The sequence below is a fragment of the Corvus hawaiiensis genome, chromosome 6, assembly GCF_020740725.1.
Source record: "Corvus hawaiiensis isolate bCorHaw1 chromosome 6, bCorHaw1.pri.cur, whole genome shotgun sequence".
Classification (NCBI taxonomy): domain Eukaryota; kingdom Metazoa; phylum Chordata; class Aves; order Passeriformes; family Corvidae; genus Corvus; species Corvus hawaiiensis.
Window position 1 is genome coordinate 6,864,248 of NC_063218.1, and position 21,854 is coordinate 6,886,101.

General features: G+C 39.4%; 1 protein-coding gene across 1 annotated transcript; it reads right to left on the minus strand.

The window, feature by feature from the left end:
- Positions 1-1,549: 1,549 nt before the first annotated feature.
- Positions 1,550-21,314, minus strand: SGPP1 (sphingosine-1-phosphate phosphatase 1). Its single transcript, XM_048307120.1, has 3 exons — positions 20,529-21,314; positions 10,050-10,139; positions 1,550-7,770 (listed from the first exon to the last, which is right to left on the minus strand). Exons 1-3 carry the CDS (start codon positions 21,120-21,122, stop codon positions 7,219-7,221), a joined length of 1,236 nt encoding a protein of 411 aa, XP_048163077.1. The 5' UTR covers positions 21,123-21,314; the 3' UTR covers positions 1,550-7,218.
- Between the last annotated feature and the right edge of the window lie 540 nt (positions 21,315-21,854).

The following is a 21,854-nucleotide window of genomic DNA, read 5'->3' on the forward strand; positions in this document are numbered from 1 at the left end:
CCTATCTCCACATCCAATACCTCTTCACAGACTAAGGCTCTATTAAAAAGTATCAAAAAGGAGGGGCAATTCCCAGTGCACTGCAGGTTTAAGCTTCTGGGCAAGAATTTGCTTTTACTTTCTGCAAAGTATTAGCAAGCAGAAAGTCAAATCAAATTAGACAATCTATATGTGAATCAGAGCTAAACTGATTACAGATTATTTTTACCTGTAAAAGTTTATGCAGTTCTCCTGTATCTGCTTCTCTTGTGATCTAGAAGTCTCATGTAAAGAGCAACAAACAATATACAACTGAGGAAGATCCAAATCTCAGGTCTGTGGAGATTATTCAGTTATCAATAATACTTGGTCAGGAGGGACTGATCCAGTTACATCTTTCTGGTTTCAGTTTGTGGCAAAACTAGAATGGCCATGAGGCTATCAATTAAGCTCCATCAGCTGTTTAAGCAGAGGACCAATGCTTACTCCAAATCCCTTCAAAATTATTTTATTTAGAAGGAAGGAATAATTAGACCAAGCATGTATGACTCATTTTATGAAGCAGTGAACCAGAGGTTTGCTTTGGTAACGAGGATTTAATTATAAGGACTTATAATTTTGAGTTTATATTTTCTGGGGTTCTTTGAATGGTTTGGTTTGTTATCGTCTTAGCATCTTCAAAATTATCTTGAAACTTAGAACTAATAACCAAAAGATTGTGTATTTCTGTGGTCCTTGGAATTAACATCCTGGTTATACAAGTTGTAGGTTTGGTGAGCATGAAGGATGAGTTCTTACCTTATGTAAAAAGTAGAGTCTTGTTCACTAGCTCCATGTAAATCTTCCCAGTTAGCAAAACAAGGAGGAACACTGATGAGTGCCCAATAAATGGATCTGAAATGGCCTCACAGCTTCCTTGCAAGGGGCAGTTCCCATCTCCTCTACCATGCTCTGCAACACCCTTCAGATATATTTAGGTACACACAACTGCTCAGACTTCTCTCTGGGTGTTACACAACTGCAGGAAGAGAGGAAGCAAGAGTTGTGCAGTAATATTTTTTTGCTACATCTCTCCAAGTAAATTGAAACTATGTTAATACAAGAACACAAATGAATTAATGCTTTCTCATGCTTGTGTTAAAGCATCTTGGAACCATGGTAGAACATAACCCAGAGCATTTGAAATTAATAGTATTCTTCAGTTAGCCTGGTTTACTAAGAAGTAAAGCTCATGCAGATGTACTGCCTACATACATTCCATGAAAATCTGTAGATATTAAATAATCTGGAAAAAAAGGTACCCACAACTGGCAGATTTTTAGAGGACATTTTGGAGTGAGCACAAGTTACCAGGAAGGACCTACCAGGATATAAACTGGTGTGGTGGTTTTTCAATATTTTTCTTAAACTTTTGCCTCTAAAGCCCACCCCTTAATAGACAATATTGTTGTAACAATCATTGCTATATGATAATATAAGTAAGTTTTCTTGTGACCAGCGTTTTACATCTGTGGTAGGTGTCCAGCCACTTGTCCCTGAGCGCTGGAAGGAACAAAGACAATAACACAACTGAATCCAACAGGAGTTTATTTCCCACTCATTGCAGATGAAGTTAGATACTTCAGTTCCCAGTCAATATAAGCTTAAATATTAGTTGACAACTCAGAAAGTGTACAATGAGTACAAAATCATTAACAACAGTATAACAAAAAATTCTGATGTATTAATTTTTAAAACATCAGTTGTACACTATTATACAGCAACCATTATGTGATCCTCAACTAACTCGGGGCTTGCATCTCAATTGTTTTGGTTTTTTTTAAAATCAAGTTCTCCAAGAGGTTGAGAGACCGGGTTACAACTGCATTATTTCCCAAAAGGCTAAAAACACACAGCCTGATCTTATACAGACAAAGCTGGTTTGTATTTTATCAACAATTCCTTTCATCAGGGAATGCAGTAACCAGAAAAAAAAAAAACTATACATAAAAAAAATTAAATTCCAATACACAATATATTATATATATATGTATCTATATTGTACTACAGATTTCATATAAATCAAGTGTAGGCCAAATTTTGGCATAATTTTCAAGTGCATTAAGTTTAATACAAAATCCCCCTCAGACTGTGCTCTTACAGTTCCCATTATTGATCTTTTTCAGTTTTGATACTTTAGACATCTAGAATTGTCTTAAGAGCTAATTTCCATTTCAGTAATAACAGTCTTATCTTTCATTACACTTTCTAACAAAAATAAACTTGGTGGGGGGGAAACTTAGTGACTAATTTAGTCAAAGTTCAGGGACTAATAAAATTCTCCAATTTGATGGGAATTACTTACATCTACTGGTCAGTATTTTTAAGGTACTATTATCCCATGTATCCTCTCTTCTCCTTTGATCCTACAGGAACAGTTACTGATAATACACTGCAAGCACATATTGCTTCCTTTTATTTTCTTACAAGGCCTCTTACCAACATGCAAATAATTTCTGGTGCAGAATGGAGTGCAAAGAAATTTTTCTAACACATGGCTAAATTTTCTTCAAAACCAGCATGTGATACTTGCTTTTAGAGAACACCTAAAGTGCTATATCCTTTCTTCCACACAGTATCACATTTTGTTTCCAAATTCAGCTTTGACTGCCTTTGTTCAGGAAGTATTGCAAGAAGAACAATGACATTAGTGACCCAAGCAATCTATTAATTTGACAAATATATCACTTACAGTAAATTTTAAAACAGTCTTATATTTTTTTTTATGAAACAAAAAAGCCACTTAAGCTTTCCTGTAGAATAAAGTTCTGTCAAGAAGTTATTCAACTTCCTCCCATAAAAAAGTTAGTTTCCTCAAAGTTGTTCGTAGACTACATAAATAAATTGTATAACCAACAAGCATTCTACATTAGACCAAAAAACCACTCAAGAATCAATTACAATAAGTTGAGTCACAATACCCCAAGAAATCAATTCTCCTCTAATTTTATCTACTGAGTTTAATCTGGGGTTTCTTCATTTGCAGAATTATGGTACAGAGGAGGAAGCATTAACTGAGTGTTACAAATGTGCAGCCAGTTCCACCTACAGACAACAGTCTTCCAAGTCAAGCCCTTTAGAAATCTTGTAAAAATGGGGCTAAATGTGATTTTAACAAGAACAATCTCTCAAAAGCAAGGCTATCACATTTAGAAGCTAAGTCACTTCACATATACACAGCCTGATCACAGGTCAGCACGGACTTGCCCTTCAGGGTTCATTCTCGATGTCATGTGAAAGGAACCAGGTGCAAAACTCCTGGTAAAGTTAGCAGGAGTTTGACAGCAATGCCCCTTCATACCATTGAATTATTAAATATCTTCTGTACTGTGTGTGAAAAACCTCCATTTTTATTGAGAAAGCAAATACTGAAACAGAAACAACTTTTAGCACAACAGATGTATTTACTTACAGCATGCAAGGATTTGTTTTTATATATTTTTGCAGCTAACAGCCCTTAAGTATTTACAAGTTCAAAATTACAATCTTCACATAAGTAGCAATTGCTTACAAAAGTTCTGGACACTCCCTCGGAAATAAGCAAAAAATGGAGTAAAAAATACTGAGAGCAGTAATAAAAAAAAGCAAAGGAAAACATATTAGCTTCTAATATGCAGACAATTTAACACTGTTCTGGTAAGAAAAAAAATAACACAAAAGCCACATATCACATTTGGAGATGCCATTTTAAAAGATATGCATCTTTCTGTTTGGTTTTTCCTTCCAGGAGAAATGCTGTACATAACTTAAACAAAATTCCAAATAAATAAACAAAACCCAACTCCCTTTGGTTTGCCAGTTTACCTTCAAGTCGCTTCTCCACCTCCTGCTTTCCCCCACGCAGTTTGCGAGGCAAACGCGATCAGAGACCCAACAGCTTCACAGGTGATCACACAGGAGAAAGCAAACACAATGCTTTTTTATGAACATGAAAGTTTTTTCCAAAATAACAGATTCTAAAACTCACCCAAGATGCAATGCACATGTCAGTTCTGACTGAGGGCCAGGTCAGAAAAAATCCTGCTCCTATGTTTAAGGCAGTCTCAGACTAATTTTCATCTCTTCAGCCTCTTGGGAAACAGAATTTTGTGTCAAATTACTCTCTACTCACCTGTTGGTTTTAAGGTTTATTTCATACAATAACTAAAAAAGAGCAAATTTAGCCTGCAGCTTTTTGTAATAAATGTGCATTTACATCTGGTTCTATAAAATAGTGTTTCTCTCTGGAACTGAGGGAGTTCACTAGCAGGATGTTTTTGCACCACATTGTGAAGGGTTTCAAGCATATTGTCTTTCTGCAAAGACATTTAACTACCTTTTAAAGCTATGTTAACTTTATTTATAAATAATTTGGTACCAGCTGATGCTCATACTAGAATCATTTTTCATGTTCAACTCCAAGAATAGGTTAGGGCAAAGAAAGTGCTCCAGTTTTACCTGTTGCTTTGTTACGTCCAATTCCAAGGAATCTTAGCTTATTATTAAAGAAAATTATACTACAATACAAATACTTTACTTGGATTTTAAGCATTTGCATGTCTGTGATTCATTCTTCTCTAACAGTAGTCATATTGCATGACATTTTGTGCTAACTGCCCTCTCGAGCTGAACCCCTTATAAAACATGAAAATAGAACAGTAAAACTTTTTCTCATGTAAACTTCAGTGAAGTAGTTGCTGAAGGTGCTGTATAAACATTCTGATGGACATTTCCTGGGTACTACATAGTGGTACATGGAACATGACATTTTGAAGTTATTCAGTGTAATGTATAAAAATATAAAAAATACATTTATGACAGTAGAATAAGCAGCTACAGTGCAATTTTCCTTAGCCTGTTGAAAGCTCTGTGTGATCTTTTTCACCCCTTCTAGATTCTCTACAGTACATCTCATGTTCCATTAATACTACAAGAGAGCAAGCACAGCTAGAAAAGACAGCTTTAGTTACACTCCTTATGATGTAAACTTGGAAGTTTCTATAAGTCCAATATGTACCTTAAAAATCAGTTTTGCTCACTTAGCTCTTCTGTGCTAGAATTTAAACATTTTCTGCTATAAACTGTAAAGCTAGGATATTTAAGGAGAATATGCCCTAAATTTCAGAGGAAGTTATCCTATTATTTTTACCAGTCCTCAGACTAATTTAATATAATTGAAACTACACCACTTGCTCAGGGCTTTAAGCATAAGGCATTTTGTGTACATTCCCCCAGCTACTTATTTAATGGCTATCTTGGTGTGTGAAGCCAAATCAGTGGAAATCCCACTCTCAAAACCTCAGAAACCAATTTACCTTGTACTGCACATTCAGCACTGAACTGTAAAAGAGGAACAGACAGAAAAATCAAATCCAGAAACATGGACTGAAACAAGTTAATAATTTTCTATGGGGCAAGGTCTTTTCAGCTATGGAAGTTGTTTAACACACTCTCAGTTCTGAATACCTCAGTTGGAATACATTCATAGCAGTGCATTTGGGATGCACTGGAGAAATGCACCAGAAAAGTTAAGTTTTTCACATCATCTAGTGCCAGTGTACCATAAACCTCATCTGCTTCAAAGAAAGTGAAGTTAATTTTGTAAATCTACATATTAACAGCTTGGAGACATCTCCAATACAAAAAAACCTTCCAAAACCAAATATTGTTTACAAAAAATGTAGGCTTTGTATTCTATCTAATCACCATATTTCCCAACCAAATGATGCTTTTCCTGAAAAACATGTACAATACAAAATTAAGTAATTTTTCTGGTCAGACACTAAGACAGCACTTCCTGCAATAACTGTTCCTGACATGGAAAGAACAGATCAGGCAACACATGAACAAGACAAGATGAAACAGAGAAAAGGCACATAAAATTACACTTGAAGGGAAAAGGATCATGAAAAGCTCAAAAGCACATAATAAAATCCTGCCAAATGTAGACATCACAAACTGTTCATACATTGACCACACTGTCTTGACTGCTCACAATCTGTCAATCAGAATGAGTATAAGTTTAATTTAATCGTTACATTCTCTTATAACTATCTAAATTGGGTAAAAGTGATTATTACCTTTAAATATAGTATGTTAATGCATAAAAATACATATTTTTCTAGAATAAGTATTATATTTTCTAACCAAATACCTAAAAGCAGTGGTCCTTCTAGATTAATTTGGAATAACAAGTGAAGCCCATTTCTTTGCAGAATGGGGTGATTTTATTGTTTACATGTTTAAATAATTAATTTCGAATATCCATCCACTGTATAAACAATCTCCAGAAAAATATATCCTCTTGCAGTAACTTACAATACACATTAAAAATACTTACAAAAGGGACTATTGTTCATTTACAATATCTTGAGCTCAAGGACACAATTCCTGGGTCATTTCATTTATGCAATTTTGATCAGGAAAAAGTGAACATTCTGGTTAACTTGAACCATGTCAGCAACATGGACAATCCAACATTTTTTAATATCTGCCTAATTATGTAGGATTTTCAATAAAATTAGGCAATTTTACATCACAGTATATATGGCATTTCTTAATTTAGCAACAGAAAGGCACAGTTATTAAACCATAAAATACAGTACCTGAATTACATATACTCTAGTGATATCTACCAATGCTAATCCAGACATTTTTCTCTGCAAAGGGGGCTAAATAAAAAGGCTTCTGCTTGTTTATTTAGAAAAACCTCAACCTCATTACAAGTTTGGTCCATTAGAAATACCTATTAGCTGAAATACCTTGAAGCAGGACTTCAGGAAAAAACAGAAGAAAGCAAATTTAACAGTCTATGGTCCAACAACTTGAATAAATTACCGTGAAATGGCAAACAGATCATGAATGGAGCCTTCTGATTAGCTGTCAGACATACTTGTTAAAGTGTCAGCGTACCCAGGTACAGACTGGCAGACATCCCAGATACATTCACTGCATCACACACACACACAGACTTGGTTACAGCAATAAGTCCAGACACAGCATTTACAGAGGTCAGCACTTCTCCTGGACTGGTGCTTGACTCCTGGCCCCAAACCATCCCCAGAGACGTGCAAAGCCCTTTAAATGCTTTCCCTGCTTTGTATTGCTGTTAATGTGAAGACCCTGCTAAAGCCAAGCTGGCCGGCCTTCCCTTAGCAAACTAGTGCACCTCTTCAAAAAGCAACTAGCTCAGTTCTCCCTACTCAAAGTGATCAAACTGCATCAGGAAAGACCAATGAAGTGGAAGAGGCAAGGAACAATAAACATGAGGGAGAACCCAACCATTCCATAGGTAATATAGCGATAGGGAAGCTCAACCTCCATGCGCTGCCTGGCTCTCCGTACATCCTCATGCGGGATGCGGAATATTTTACACGCCAGTGGAATCGTGGCTTTTTTCATGGCGACTTTTGTTAACAACAGAACGATGACTCCAATCAACAACCGTAATATGGCTTTTCCAAACACAGTGACGGTGAGAGAGGACAGAGACAAAGGCAAGGTGTGGGGAGGAGGATCCAGCTGCAGACCCAGGATGTAGTTGACATGAGAGCCACAGGCCACGCCAGCACCACAGCCCAGGATCTGAGCTGTGTCTCCTCGCGACGTGCTCCATGTGTCCAGGGTGAAAGAGAAGATGCCCAGGGCCAAATGGAGACTGATGATAATTAAGGGTGCATATTTGTAAGTTAAGTTGAAGTTATCAATCAGGTCCACAATCGGATGGAAGACAACCAGGATAAGAATAGCATACAGAAATCCAGCAATAACATCCTGTTGAAGAGAAAGATATGGTTTCAGTGTAATAACTATTTTTAAAAAAACCCTCAAGTTACATGAGCTAGAATACAAGCCTAGCTGCTGTATTGTTAAAAGCAGCTTGTGGATTCCCACCTTTTCCTTTTTACAAGATTAAATCTTTCTTATATTTAACATAAGGTAAGGAATTGCATTTGATCACCTGTTAAAAAATCACCTCCATCCTGACCAAATCATGAATGAATTTATGATCAAAGGATCCTTCATCAAGGTTGCAGGTCCGGACTTTTTAGTAAGGCCTGTTGCAACAGGGCAAGGGATGATGGTTTTAAACTAAAAAGGGGGAGATTCAGACTGGATATAAGGAAGACATTTTTGTCAGTAAGGGTGATGAGGCACTGGTACAGGATGTCCAGAGAGGTGGTGGATGCCCTGTCTCTGGAAACATTCAAGGTCAGGTTGGACGAGGCTCTGAGCAACCTGTTCTAGTTGAAGATGTCCCTGCTTATTGCAGGGGGCTTGGACCAGATGATCTCTAAAGGTCTCTTCCAACCCAAAACCATTCTGTGATACTTCTATGATTTTATCTGTGGGCAATATTTGTCCCTGTCCAGGGCCAGGGCATTCCAACCTACACTCAGCACAAATCCAGCCCAGCTAAACATGTTCTGCCCACTCAAGTTTGCTGAAACAGCTCAACAGTGGCTCTGAGAGCCTGGGTGCCAACACACAGGCTCGCTGGCAGCAGCAGCTGGTACAGCAGATGAAGACCACTGCAGCCAGGCACTAGAGCAGCTTCAACTTTCCACTCCAGCTTCAGAATTAACAATGCTGGAAGAATGAGAACTGTTTCCAAATATTAAAGGAAAGGAAGAGATAACTTCTGTGGCTTCATAACTGATTTTCAGTTTTACTATTGTTTTTAAAGATCTTTTCTTAATGAAAAGGTTACTCAATTGTTGTTTACTTCAGCATTAAATTTCAGTTACTGTTGACTAATCACTCAGCTGCAAGGAATTCTCTGCAACTTTGGTCACCTTTAATTGTTACGGAAGAATTTGTGCAATCCAAGCACTACAAAGTGGCCCGCCTTCATTTTCATGCTTATCAACTCTTCCAGATGAGCCAGGAGGTGGGACTTCAATCAGCAGAGTTTGTATTGCTCCAGCTTCAATGAATCACTTTTATTTGCTTTCACTAACTGAAAGCTTGATAAAAGGTCTAATAAAATTGACTGATATAAACATCAGAGTTGCTCATTTCAGCAGCAACAAGAACTTTCTGCTCTATTTGCCACCTATTTGCCCCCAAACTTAGGCAGCATGGTTGATGTATATTGCAGGCAACACATGGTGAACTGTATTCCCTCGAACTCTGCAGAGGATTCAGATATGAAACTGCTAAATAGCCCTGTCTGGTCACTATTTGTTGCACAGCTTTGTTCTATGACATTTTGTGTTAGCTGAATTATCAGTCCCTCACATCACCCTTGACATAAGTGGTTTTAGATTGGGAAGCCTCCTAACTACTAATGCAAAAATGTCATTTAATTTTTCTGAGATGCCTTATTTTCCCATGCTCCTTTCACACTGTGCTCATCTACCAGCTTTTCTACACCCTACCAGGCTTACCCTTTTCTGTCTGTTAGCTTTTCTTCTAGCACATGATCCTCAAAAATATCTTTAGCCACCATCATTAGTGGTCTTGCATTGCGATTACCACTTTGTAGTATTCTCGTTTTCTCATTTTTACATTGCATACACTTGTGTTTCAGTTAGGGGGTTTAATCCTGTTTAATAAATGAGCTTGTTTTCCTAAGGTGACAACATTGTTACCTGGTTTTAGGAACTCTGGCAAGTGAAACCCCAGCATGTAGAGTGGCACTCCGAAATGCACATGGCTTTGAGCGCCTGATGTGGAGTGAACCTTAACAGCCACTTTCTCATTCTGCAAAATGATTTCTACTCTGTAGAGGAAGATTTAGTCTACACTTTAGAGCAGTCATCAATTTCTGCACTAAAAAATGACATTAAACACCTGTTAAGTTTCAACCATGGACTGAGTTTATAAAAGACAAGTATCAGTCTTTTAGACTTATAGAGAGCCACTTCTAACTATTTTATCAACTTCTCTGCTGAAGAAATGTAAATCTTCTGTTTCTATATGGCAGGACATTCCAAAAAATACATCTGTATACAGTTATTGCACTGTAAAACTTTCAATGTGGTGGACATTTATAAAATCAGAACAGGATTAAAATAGTAGTTTAGTAGTAGATTAGATTATTTTCTTACCAAAACTGAATGCATTCCCATATAAATTCGACTACAGCAAACCAAAGAACACCAGCAGAATGCCAGGATCAGTCCAAACATAAAGGGATACTGGTAGGGAACAAAAACGCAGAAACTGTATTAGAATTCGGAAAGAATAAATTTAAAAAAAAAAAAAAAAATCACTCTATGAGCATTCTATAATTAATTCCAATTAATGCCACTGATGCTTACCATTTTCCTTGCCCTAGCCTCCACAGGGCTACCAGAGCACCTTTTCATAAAATCATGGTTAAGTCAAGTTTTCAACCTTCCCCCATCTTTGCATTCAGGACATAGGAATTTCAGTGCTTTGGACACACCTTTTCAAAGCAGTAGGAAATGTATCAATCTCTGTAGCAGTTGTCTTGCCATGCTCTGATATCCCAAATTGACCACGTGGGCAGAAACAAGTGTGTTAAACCGTGGAACAGTGTTACACTGGGTGAAGCAGCTACATCACACACTTGTACTGGTAGCAATTACCCAACCAGAATACAGGGGCTTCCCTTTTTTTTCCTGGTAAGGAGGAACTCATAGCAAAATTACAAAGAAATTAAATTCCTTCCTCAATTCTTTGTTTTAGAGCTTCTGCAATCCTTGACTCGATCCCTGGACATCAACATGAAACTCCTAAAACAGTACTCTTTTTTGTTCTTTCCAAACCCACATTAATTTCCTCCTAAAAGCCACATTTGTTAAAAATCATCAAAGAATTACTTCCAATTATTTTCATCTTTTCACTTTTTTTTTCTTAATAAGGACTGTTTACCAGGAATAAATAAAATTATGTGGTTTATGTGCTTTAATAAGCACATATCATGTAGAGAAGCTAAGTTTTTTAACTTTCTCTGGTTTTGGATAAAAATATGCTAATTTGCATATTACAGCACAGTAAGAACTTTCTCCACTATTGCAAAATGTTGTACAAGACAGGATACAGCTGTCTTTTTTTGCCACTATTCTATAAAAGATGCAGTCACAAGATAAAATGGCAAGTTTCCAAAACTGCTTCGCCTCCTACGATAAACATTTTCAATATAAACAGGCAGTCTTGATGTACTCAAACCCAGAAACAAAATCTAAGAATTACAGGCAGTTTTCTTGTCCCTTCCCTTGTTCCTTTTATGGGTAACCTGAAGGGTAGAATATCCAACAAATTAGAGAAAATACCTTTAAAATTACTGGAAGAAGTTCTGTGTCCTTTGTGAAGGCCACTTAACAGACTGTAAAGTTCCAAAATCAGTCTGTCAGTAAAACGTTTGAGATAGGATTATCACTCTTCTGCATTTTTCCAACCTTCCCTGAATTCTCAACTCCAGGACCATGTTTGTATGACAAACCTAAAATAACGTTCTCAAACTAAGAGAAAATTAGGAAGCTTATGTTTCACATAAGAAGCAGATTTCACATTAAAATCAATTCTAAATGCCCAGCTCGTTGTGTTCTATCTAGACTAAACTGTAATTCCTGTAGCAACACTTGTCTTTGCTTCTATTTCATTCATCTACAAACTGGATCTAAACAAAACTATGTACTTGTGACTCATTTCTGGCTGGAATGATGAAGGAACAAACTCAGTTTCCTGCCTTTCTGAACTCTGCTAATCCTGGGCAATACACCAGTGACTCTGTCACACTCGGACATGATTGCAGAGTTATCAGACACCAACATTGCTACAGCAGCCAGAAAAGCAGCCCCGGTACCTTGCAACTGCAGCCACATCCCTCTGCCCCATTGTGCTTCTCCCTTTGCCACTGGTCCCAGGGTAGAAGGAATGCTGCCTGCATCAGCAGGCACACAACCTCGGTGCACGGTGCTGCTCCACTCTCCTTCCCCGAGGACTCCCCAGGCAGAAGTGCTGTATATGCAGGGACAGCTATACCCTGTGGCCTCTGAAGCAAAGAGCAGCTTCGAGTTTCAAAGTGTTTGGCCATCACTTGATACTATATGTCCATCCTTGTCTCGTGACACACATCTTTTGTGCTTCTAGGGCCCAATCAGGGGTAAGGCTTTTCTTTAATAAATAAAGACTTGTCCTGTTTCTCTAATACCTGACAGAAACAGAGGCTGGAGCTTTAGCAGGAAGACCAATGAAGTGCCACGCTCAGCAGGGCTCAGCTGCAGTTCATGATACTGTGGGTAAGAGGTTGGAATTGGGGGAGGGAAGAGGTTTTGCTGTTAGCAAAATCCTGAGAACAAGGAGTATGAAGGAAATAGGTGAGGAGTCCTGAGCAGATGATTGTAAACAGCAGGGAGACTAGAATAAATTCTGAAAATGAAAGAAGAAATGCTTGCTGTCAGGGAGCTCTCAGGGGAGGAGTGTTTGAGGAAGAAAGAAACAGAAACTTCAGCTCTGAAGAACATTTTGGAAAGATTATTTGGCTCCGTCATATCTCACTCTAATTCTGAATAAATACCCCTAAAACCATCTAAGAACATTGGCTAGTTTAGTTTCTCTGTAGCAAAGCATAGTAGAATAGCTTGGGGTGAAAGATACATTTCAAGGCCATCTAGTCCAAGTCTCCTGCTAGGAGCATGGACATGTTCAAGACCAGGTTGCTCAGAGCCCCATCCAACCAGGCCTTGAATGTTTCCAGGGATGAGGCATCCACCTCCTCTCTGGGCAAACCTCTGCCAGTGTTTCACCACCAGAAGTAAAATACTTCTTCCCTAATCGAATCTAAATTAATCCCACTTCAGTTTAGGGCCATCACCCCTTCTCCTATCACAAAAGGCCCAAAGAAGCTGGCTCCCATCTTTCTTACAGGCACCCTTTAAGTCCTGATCACAAATTAAGATCAACACCCTGCATCCTCCTCAGCCTGTTTTCACTTCTACCTTTTAAAAGCAGCCACTGGGTTCATGAATTCCCAGAACACCAAACTGGTAGCACTTGCTTAAAACCTGCCCTGAGGTGGTAAGACAAGCATATATTTGGTCCTCACACGCAAGGATAAGTGCACAAGGTGACTAAAGGAGAATATTAGCACTCCCACACACCTTTGAGCTCAGCAGCATGCCGAGTCATACCACCAACAGGGGACATCACCTGGATCCTTGTAAAACAAGCTGATGCCATAAACTTACTTCCAAATTGTTGCCTGCAATGCTGAGGTACCAGCAAGCCTTATAATAATACTGTTTTATAATAAGGGATATAAAAAATCTCCTCTCCCAATCATAAATGAATATTCAAAGAAAGAAAAAAAATAACAGCTTTTACTAGGTTTTCTACTTAAAACAAGCACATTTTATGAAAGAGTAGAGTGAAAATGTTAATATAAACTTATATCAAGTGTTCAGGGAAGAAAGGCATAAGCATTTTTTTTTTAGTATGTTGACTTGGGTCTCTATACTTAAATAAGAGATACTAAAGCAAGACAGATGAATTCCAGCAGTTTTAGTCCCGTGGTTCCTGGCATCCCAAATCAGACCTATAGAGGCACAAAGGACAAAAGATCACAAGTTTACTTCTACCCTCTTCCTCAATTCACTGTCGGTTTTACTCATCTAGGCATCAGAAGGCAGACTGGCATCACATGTCCTTTCAAATGAGGGTGTGGAAGGTTGTCAGAGATCACAGCTGGGAGAGGCAGACATAAAACCCAGGTTTCATTCTCTCAGATTCTTTTTGATAAAAGAATTGATGCATCATCATTCTTGACCACACTTGATGTCACTTTCAGTCACATATTCAGGAGCAGCCCATTTTGGACACTAACATCTCAAACACTGTCTCCATGCCCTCAATTAAGACCATCTTATGCATATCCTCAAAAACTCATTATGGCTCCATAGCCAACATGCCACCTCAACAATTCTGAGTGTGAGGGTATTTTTTGAACTGCATACTGCTTCCTTTTTTATAAATTAAAAAAAACCCAAACCAATAAGCATATTATTTAAAAAATAATAAAAAAGTTAATTGATTTCTTAACTTCACATATTAAGGTAAAGCTAGGTATAAAGCTGATTGAATAAACTACTCATTATGTCTCAGACCTCAATTTTTTCCCATATCCAGAATCTTGTTTTAATTGAAGAAATTGAATTGAATTAAATTAATATTTGGAAAATAGCAGTGAAACTACTCTCATTAAGTCCTTGAGAACTTTATGCCCTATGTTTTTAAAATAAAACTCCCATTCAATAGCAAATTCCACTACATCCTCCAAAACAGGCTTGCAAACTTCTGACTGGATTATACACAGAACTCTTCCCCATCCTCCTCCCTCTCCTTGATCTTTTTGCCAAGAGTCTTAATAACATAACCATTGTTTAAAAATGCTCATAAGGAAACAATCTGTCCTAAAAGCTTTGACCTAGGTCAGAAAATTCCTTCTTTCATAAAGGAACATTATTAAAAGACATTCTAAATGCTCACTTCTTTACCTTTTTAAAGCACATTCTACCCCAGAGAAGTTTCTAGCACCCACAAAGAGTTCCAAAGTAACTTTCTAATATTTTCGGTGTTCTACAGTATTCAATGATCTTTTTTAATGATATCATAACTCAGAAGTTCAACTTGCATTTGAGACAATTATTTTGGGCAAGAGTTCACTTAAAGAATCCAAGCAGCGCTTGCAGCACCAGCCTTTTAATAAGGTATTTGGGCCATGTATTGGCAATAGTCATATGAAAAGCTATAATCAATGTTTATGGGAATGACTCCAGGACCCTACTTGGACAGATGAGTTCAAAAAGCACAGCATAAAAATGATTTTGTGAAGGGAGCAAAAGGAAAGGAAGAAGAGGATTGTTAGAAAAGAGACCAACAATCAGTCATTTTAGGAAAAATAAACAAACTTTTTCTTTCAAAATGGGCCAGGTGGTAAATACCCCTGGTTAAGCTATATTTATCAATCATTTTCTCTTCTCTTGCACTGACCAACATTAATATCAAAAGGCATAAAGACCTCAGTGTTACATGTGACTACAAGAACCTCTTCTTGAAATTCCAAGATAAAGTTTTCAATGCTAGTCCTGCAGGAAGTTAAAATATTTAATTTTCTGCTACACCTAGTCTGAAAAGAAATTAAGGAGTAACAATAGGAATTAGCTTGTTACTTCTTTTCATTGCAATCATTGAAATAATAAACCCTCTCTGAACACAGCTAGCAAGGATCACTTACTTACGGCTTGCTCTGTTTATGCCCCAGCACCTAAAACTACATTTTTTCTGCAAAACAGTGTTTTCTCAGTTCAATCAACACGCCCTATTTGAAAGGACAAAGAGTGCTTTACACGTGTACAATGCACCAAGGAAGAAAAGAAACTGTTTGAGAACTATTTCCTTTGAATACCTTTTCATCAAAAATTCTGTATCCAACCTCACAGCATTTGTTTTTACATGTTTTCCCCCAAGACCCGTTACATTAATTAAAGGTTTGCTTAGGCAAAACTGAAAAATATATTTAGTGACAATCAACACAGTTTAATAAGACAGGCTGCTGTATTCCTCTGGCAGAAATTCCCTAGTGACATTGTCAGAACTGTCTGTGCTCTTTTCAAACTTTTCAGAACACCTGCATTAAACAGGCCACACAACTTTTTTCAGCTTCCTTTACAAAAAAACTACAGGCATTAATATGGCCCACAGAAGAAGACCTTACATCTCAAATACACAAGACAAGGTCAGTTCTGACCGCCCAAATTCCCATCTCTCTCTCTCAAATGTTTGCCATTGTGTGGGTAATTCTGTGTTTTCAGATCATCCCTTCAGCTGTGCTTCCTGTGTCAGAAGAGTTTTTGTTTGACTGTTTAAGAAACGTGTACAAGAAGACCAATTAGACAAGCATGCATGCATCTCTTTGCCAAAGTTTCCTCTAAACATTTTAGTATTTTAGCCAAAGGTCCATTTTGGCTTCTCTTAGAGGTGATGTGTCTCTTTCTGAAAGGAGACTGCACTTGCTCCTGCACACAGATTTTGTATGTAAGAGATGGTTTTCTATGTGTAGCTTCCGGTTTATCACTACATCAATCATACTGATAATGCAAGCCTTTCAACAAGGACAGTTAAAACGAGGATTTGCCCCTTTCTGCAAAATTCTTACTACAGCAGTGTTGTGATTAGGCTATTTATTCATCCCCAATAACCAATTATTCTCTATTTCCAGTGGGGATCAGAGAGTTTAGTCTTTTGAAATGAAAGAGCAGGCAGACAATTCTCGAGGTAATATTCAGTAGTGGTCAATCAGAATCACAGAGTGATGCAGATCTCCCTGAAATCTCAATACAGATCCTGTCAAACCCATCCTGTTCAATTAGATTCAACAGCCTTGGTTGATAAAAGTCATAGTGCAGATGAAAGATTTCTGGAAGGGAGTTTCATGTGGTACCACATAAGAATCTTACACAACCGGTACCAGTGAGAGTCAAAAGAGCACTGAGTAAATGAAAACTGTAAACGAAAAATACATCAGAGAGGCCACTGGAGAATAGATGCATCTACTGTGGGTTTAGCAGTGGTGTTTATCCAGGTCACCATTAGCATCAGCGGGGTGGGAAGGCAGTCACTGATGACAGGCTTTGCATATCAAACATTGCAAACATGTATCCAGGGAGGACAATGCTGTTATATTTGGCACCACAAACTGCTTCAGACCGTAAATCAGCGTTGGTTAATATAGTTAAAGGCCTGCTACTCATCAACCCAGGCTCTGGGCTCCTGCTGAATATCAACCAAAGTTTGCTCAGTGGCTACAGTGAGAGTCAGCAGTTCCTCACTGAGCTCATTAATGCAGAGCTCAGGAAGGAGTGCAAACCCATCATTTCCTAATGCAGACAGCTACTGCTAGAGCCAGGCTGATCCTGGAGGAACTGTGGGAGAGAAGCATATTTTCTGTATCCCTGGCTGATATTTATTTTTTCTCCTCAAAATAAGCCAGAGTTGTGACGCATTCAGGTACCATCCCAACTCAAGTACCATTTCTAATAAAATACATCTTGGTATCTATTTGAAATCGGCAGTTCCACATAATCAAACAAAATATAAAAAATACTTTTTCCACTAGTCTCAGCCTGAGCCTTTGGAGATTTTGTGGATAATTAGCAGTTCACACTATCTCTTCCTCCCCCATTTGGGACATGATATAAGCCAGCCTGGCTCAAACTGTCACTATTTCAAACAAAGCAAGTTTTCCCCAATTTGATAAAGGTTACTTTTTCCTACATCACATCAAGATCTATAACCTCACTGTCTTTTAAGTGTCTGCTCTTTCAGGGTATCAGCACTTCAAAGACAGGGGATGGAAAAAAAAAAAAAAATCAACATCTGTAACATTCCCAAATTCTCATGAATCTTTGACATGAGCTTTATATCTCAAGGTTACTCAAGTGTCTTTGAAATAAACGGTTCTCCCTGCAGAAATGTAACATTAAATAAATAAATAAATATGGATTATGCAAGTAGAATCAAAAATTTCAGGCAAGCTCTCATAACACAGGAAGAAACCAAAAAATTTGGATACAATGGACAGAACAGTTACCAATTATGAAAGTTATCTTAATATGTAACTTAATTCTGTCTGAAAGACTGTTTCATTGAATATTTCCTATGTCCAAAGTCTCTAATTGTGGTAATTTGCCAAAACTATCTTTAAAGTACATTATCTCTGAAAATATTTTACTTGAACAATTGCATTTATAGAAAGTATTTTAGTTTGGGTTTTTTTCAGTCAAAAATTGATTCGAATAGTATGTGAAAAGAAAATAATTGTAACAGGATTGCTTAAAGGCATTGAAAAATTGAAAAGCACAAACTCAACAGGTTAAGAAAAAACCCTATTGCAATCAAAACATGTTTTTAAATGGAAAATCTGGGCCACACCTATAAAAATAAGAGCAAATTTTCTGTGTTCTCTATGGTCATCAAGAAAAAGACTCAAATAGATCATCTTTGACAGAAAAGAACTATCACACAATAGTAGGAAGTCATAGATCACTGAAAGCAAACTGCAAATAAGCTACACAAGAAAGCTTCCCTCCTCACTGGTGTAACATCTTTTAGAGCAAGAGCAGCTTTCTTTGGTTTAGTGTAAACTTCAAAGTGACAAACTTAAAGCTGACCGTATTGCAGAGTAAAAGTCCCTACAGAGAGTTACACTGTATCTGCTTAAATTCATCCTCAGCCTCGTTCCACTACGATTTGCTGAACCAACAGTCCCAAGATGTGGACTCATCACAATCAGGCACTGTGTAAGGCTTCTTTATACTAAATATATACAGAAAGACTGTACTCAAACATTTGCCAACAAACTTAAACCTAGCCACCTGCATCTACTGGTAAATTTGTATAATTTAATAAAAATCAAAATAAAAACTCCTTTATAATTAATAGCTTTCCAAGAAGTTCTGAGGTCAGTCTTTTTTAACACCATTTCCAGAAAAACACCATTTTCCATGACAAAAATATGTCATGCAGATTCTATTCCCTTTCAACAGGAGTAAAACGTGGAGAACAGAAGAAGTGTCAGATGAAAGGTTAACTCTAGAGGTGAATCAAAAGACTCTTGACATGCCATTGGTTAATTATTGATTAATTTTTGGAAATAATTTAAGAATCAGAAGGGGTTTTTTTTTTACATGAGTACTTTGAAATGATAGAAGTTGGTTTCAGAGAGGTCTTTTATTCATACTTGTCTTCTAAGAAAAAGGAATTAAAATCAAGACTCTAACACTTTGTCTCTTCATTTTTTAAGAATGGTTCTACATGAATAACAAGGCTGAATGTTTATGATTTCTTACCATGCATCCATGATAAATATGTTTAGTCAATTAGCAGAGTGTTTCACAGACTGCAGGGGCAGGGTTGGCAATCCACAGATTGAACTTGGTTCATTGGCAAAAACACCATTTCACACACTGTTTGCTGGTTCTATAAAAGCAATTGAGACAGGTTCTCCTCTGCACACATGACATCAGTCTGTGCAAAGCTGATCGACTGGTACTGCTAAATGAGCTTTCCCACATGCAAAGAAGTACAAATCCAGTTTGTCCTCCCAGCTGACATCAACCCGACACATCTAACAAGCAATAATCAAATACACAGATTTTGGTCATTAATAAAAACAACTTTGAGATTAAGCATCTCAGTGACAGAACTTCAAATATTTATTTCAAACACCCACAAAACATGACATTATTACATATTTTTATATATATGATATATATACACACACGTATATGTGTATATATATATAAAATTCTTATGGCTGCATAACTCCAGCAGACTAATACTTCACATTTTCCTAGCAAATATGAATCCCTAATAGCTTCTTTTTGGGCACCTTGCACAAATAGATACATAATCTTTGGTTAGAGAAGCCAAATACAATCTCTAACCCTTAACCATCTCATTCCTTTCAGTCACCCATTCTAGATGCTGAGATGGAGTCACAAAGTGTCACGCAGCGCCAGCAGACTGACAGTAACTGGGAAAACAAGAGTTAAGCCCCTGCACAAAGCTTAGAATCAGAGTTAGTTCTCTCTACCAACATAACTTACATCCAACTTAAACCAGGTAAGTATTACAGTAAGGATTAGTAAACAGCAACAACTTAAAAGTCGAATTACTGCCTTACTTCTTAAACATTATACAGCAAAACGCTACACTGGACATTTATCTGGGAAAGCCGTCTCCCTCCGTTACTACTGAAACTGGTGCAGCGATTTAGAGAGCTGGATGTGCTTCCTTTGGAGTTGCTGCTGTTGCCATACTTCCAGCAGCCAGCGCCAAAGCACATGCCACTGCTTGCGTAAACCAGATGATCAACAGTGTTATTCTAACTTATCTATTGACCCTAAGTGCAAAAGTCAGATTTCAAAGATTCTGCTGAATGAAGGTGCTGAAAATATCACAGATTATCAGTTCCTGCTAATTATGAACACATTGATAGGTTGTAAAACCTCCTGAAAGTACAAACACCAGAAATAATCATTTCTAGCTTGTTGTTAATGAAAATAAAATTGTTAAAGAAAAGGCTAAAGCTAAAACTCACTGACGCTACAAAGTGACTCGAAGCAAAGAAAGATCAACAAGAAGCCCTTTAGTTACTGGCTCTCCACCAAATTCTCACTCTGTAAAACCAAATGCCTGTAAAAACATTGGATGCTTTTCCAAACTTTGTGCAAAGGGACAAGTTGAAAAGAAAACCTCACAGGAACAAAACGCAGATTATTACCGCGAACTTTTCATGCGCGCTAAACTAATTCCCAAAGCCAACACAACTTCCATTCACAAGACAGAATTACTAGAACACTTCTCGTTATCTGAGCACTCGCTTAAATCCCAGGGGAAAAAAAAAAAATAAAGGGTGAGGCAAGAAAAAAGGTACGAATTTCACATTTTCCCAAGCAAACTCAGCCAACTCCCCTCCTGAACAGAAATCAGGTCTGCCACATCCTTACACCCCGAGGCTGGAAAGCGGACGGATAAGGACACGGAGGTGCGAGCATTACCTGCCAGCGGCCGTAGCTGAGCAGCAGGAGAGCCAGGGGGATGGCGGTGCCCGACATGGCGTGGGTGGAGGGCATGCTGTACTCGGAGTTGTAGAAGACCTCCAGCTTCACCACGGGTGGCGAGGCAGGACGCGGCCAGCGGATCACATCCTTGGTGCACTGCCCCAGGTACATTACCCACACCCAGATGATGATGAGCCTCCGGCCCAGCCAGGCGTCCACATTCCAGATGCAGAAAGGGAAAAAGAGGATGTAGAAGAGCTCGTTGCCCAGCTCCGTGCCCAGGCTGAACAGATAGTAGAGGAAGCGGCTACGAGTGGCGAACTCCTGGCTGCCGTCCTCCTCCTCCGTCAGCGAGTTTCGCCGCGGCCTCCTTGTCCAGCGTCGCGGGGTTCCCGCCGCGCCGGACACGGCCCCGTTCCCAGCGGGATGCGCCTGCCCACCCGCGGGACCACCGTTCGCCACCGACCCCCGTTGCTCCGCGCCGGCCCAGCCCGAGGGCCCCTCCACCCCGCAGAGCCGCTGGAATGCGGCCACTTTCCGCGGGTCCTGCAGGTGGGCGGCCAACCGGGCCAGGCGCTGGCCGAGAGACATAGCGGCGGGACCGGGGGCGGGCTGAGAGCGGTGGGGGACTTCGTCCGAGGGGCGGAGAGGGGGACGGGGGCTCCGCGGAAGAGGACAGCCGCTCCCTGAGGAGAAACCCGCTGGAGGGCGAGGCGCCGCGGAGCCACGAACACCGCGGGACTACCCTCGCCTCAGCGCGGCCCCTCCCGCCGCTCGCGCCCCGCTCGCCCTCCCCGTTCACTCCCTCCCTCCCTCACGCCCGCGCCAGCCCCGCCCCACCGCGCCTGCGCGCAGCCCCCACCCCGCGGGAAACGTCCCTCGCGCCGCGGATTGGCCGCGGCTCTCTCTCGGTCCCGCCCCCACGGGCGGCGCAGCCAATCGGAGCTCGGCACTGCGCGAGGCGATGCGCGGCGTGAGGCGGCCTCGAGCTTGAGGGGCAGAGGCGGCGGAAGGCGGGTCGTGGGGTGGGCAGGGGTACAGGGGTGCCGCGGAGCCTCCTTCTCCTTCTTCTCCTTCCTTATAGTATCACAGAATCAATTGGGGTGGAAAAGACCTCTGAGATCATCGAGTCCAGCCTGTGACCGATCACCACCTTGTCCACCATACCATGGCACTGATTGCCGCACGCAGTCTTAAACACCTCCAGGGACGGTGACTCCACCAGCTCCCTGGGCAGCCCATTCCAATAGCTAATCACCCTTTCCGTGAAGAAATTCTTCCTAATGTCCAACCTAAATACCTCCCGTGGCGCTGCTTAAGGTT

Excerpts from the sequence above, each read along its gene's own strand:
- SGPP1 (XM_048307120.1), bottom strand. The coding sequence starts at position 21,122 with ATGTCTCTCGGCCAGCGCCTGGCCCGGTTGGCCGCCCACCTGCAGGAC. Across the intron at positions 10,140-20,528 it reads TCAGCTACGGCCGCTGGCAG|TATCCCTTTATGTTTGGACT; the intron begins GTAATGCTCGCA and ends GTTCCCTACCAG. Across the intron at positions 7,771-10,049 it reads TGGGAATGCATTCAGTTTTG|GATGTTATTGCTGGATTTCT; the intron begins GTAAGAAAATAA and ends TCTCTTCAACAG.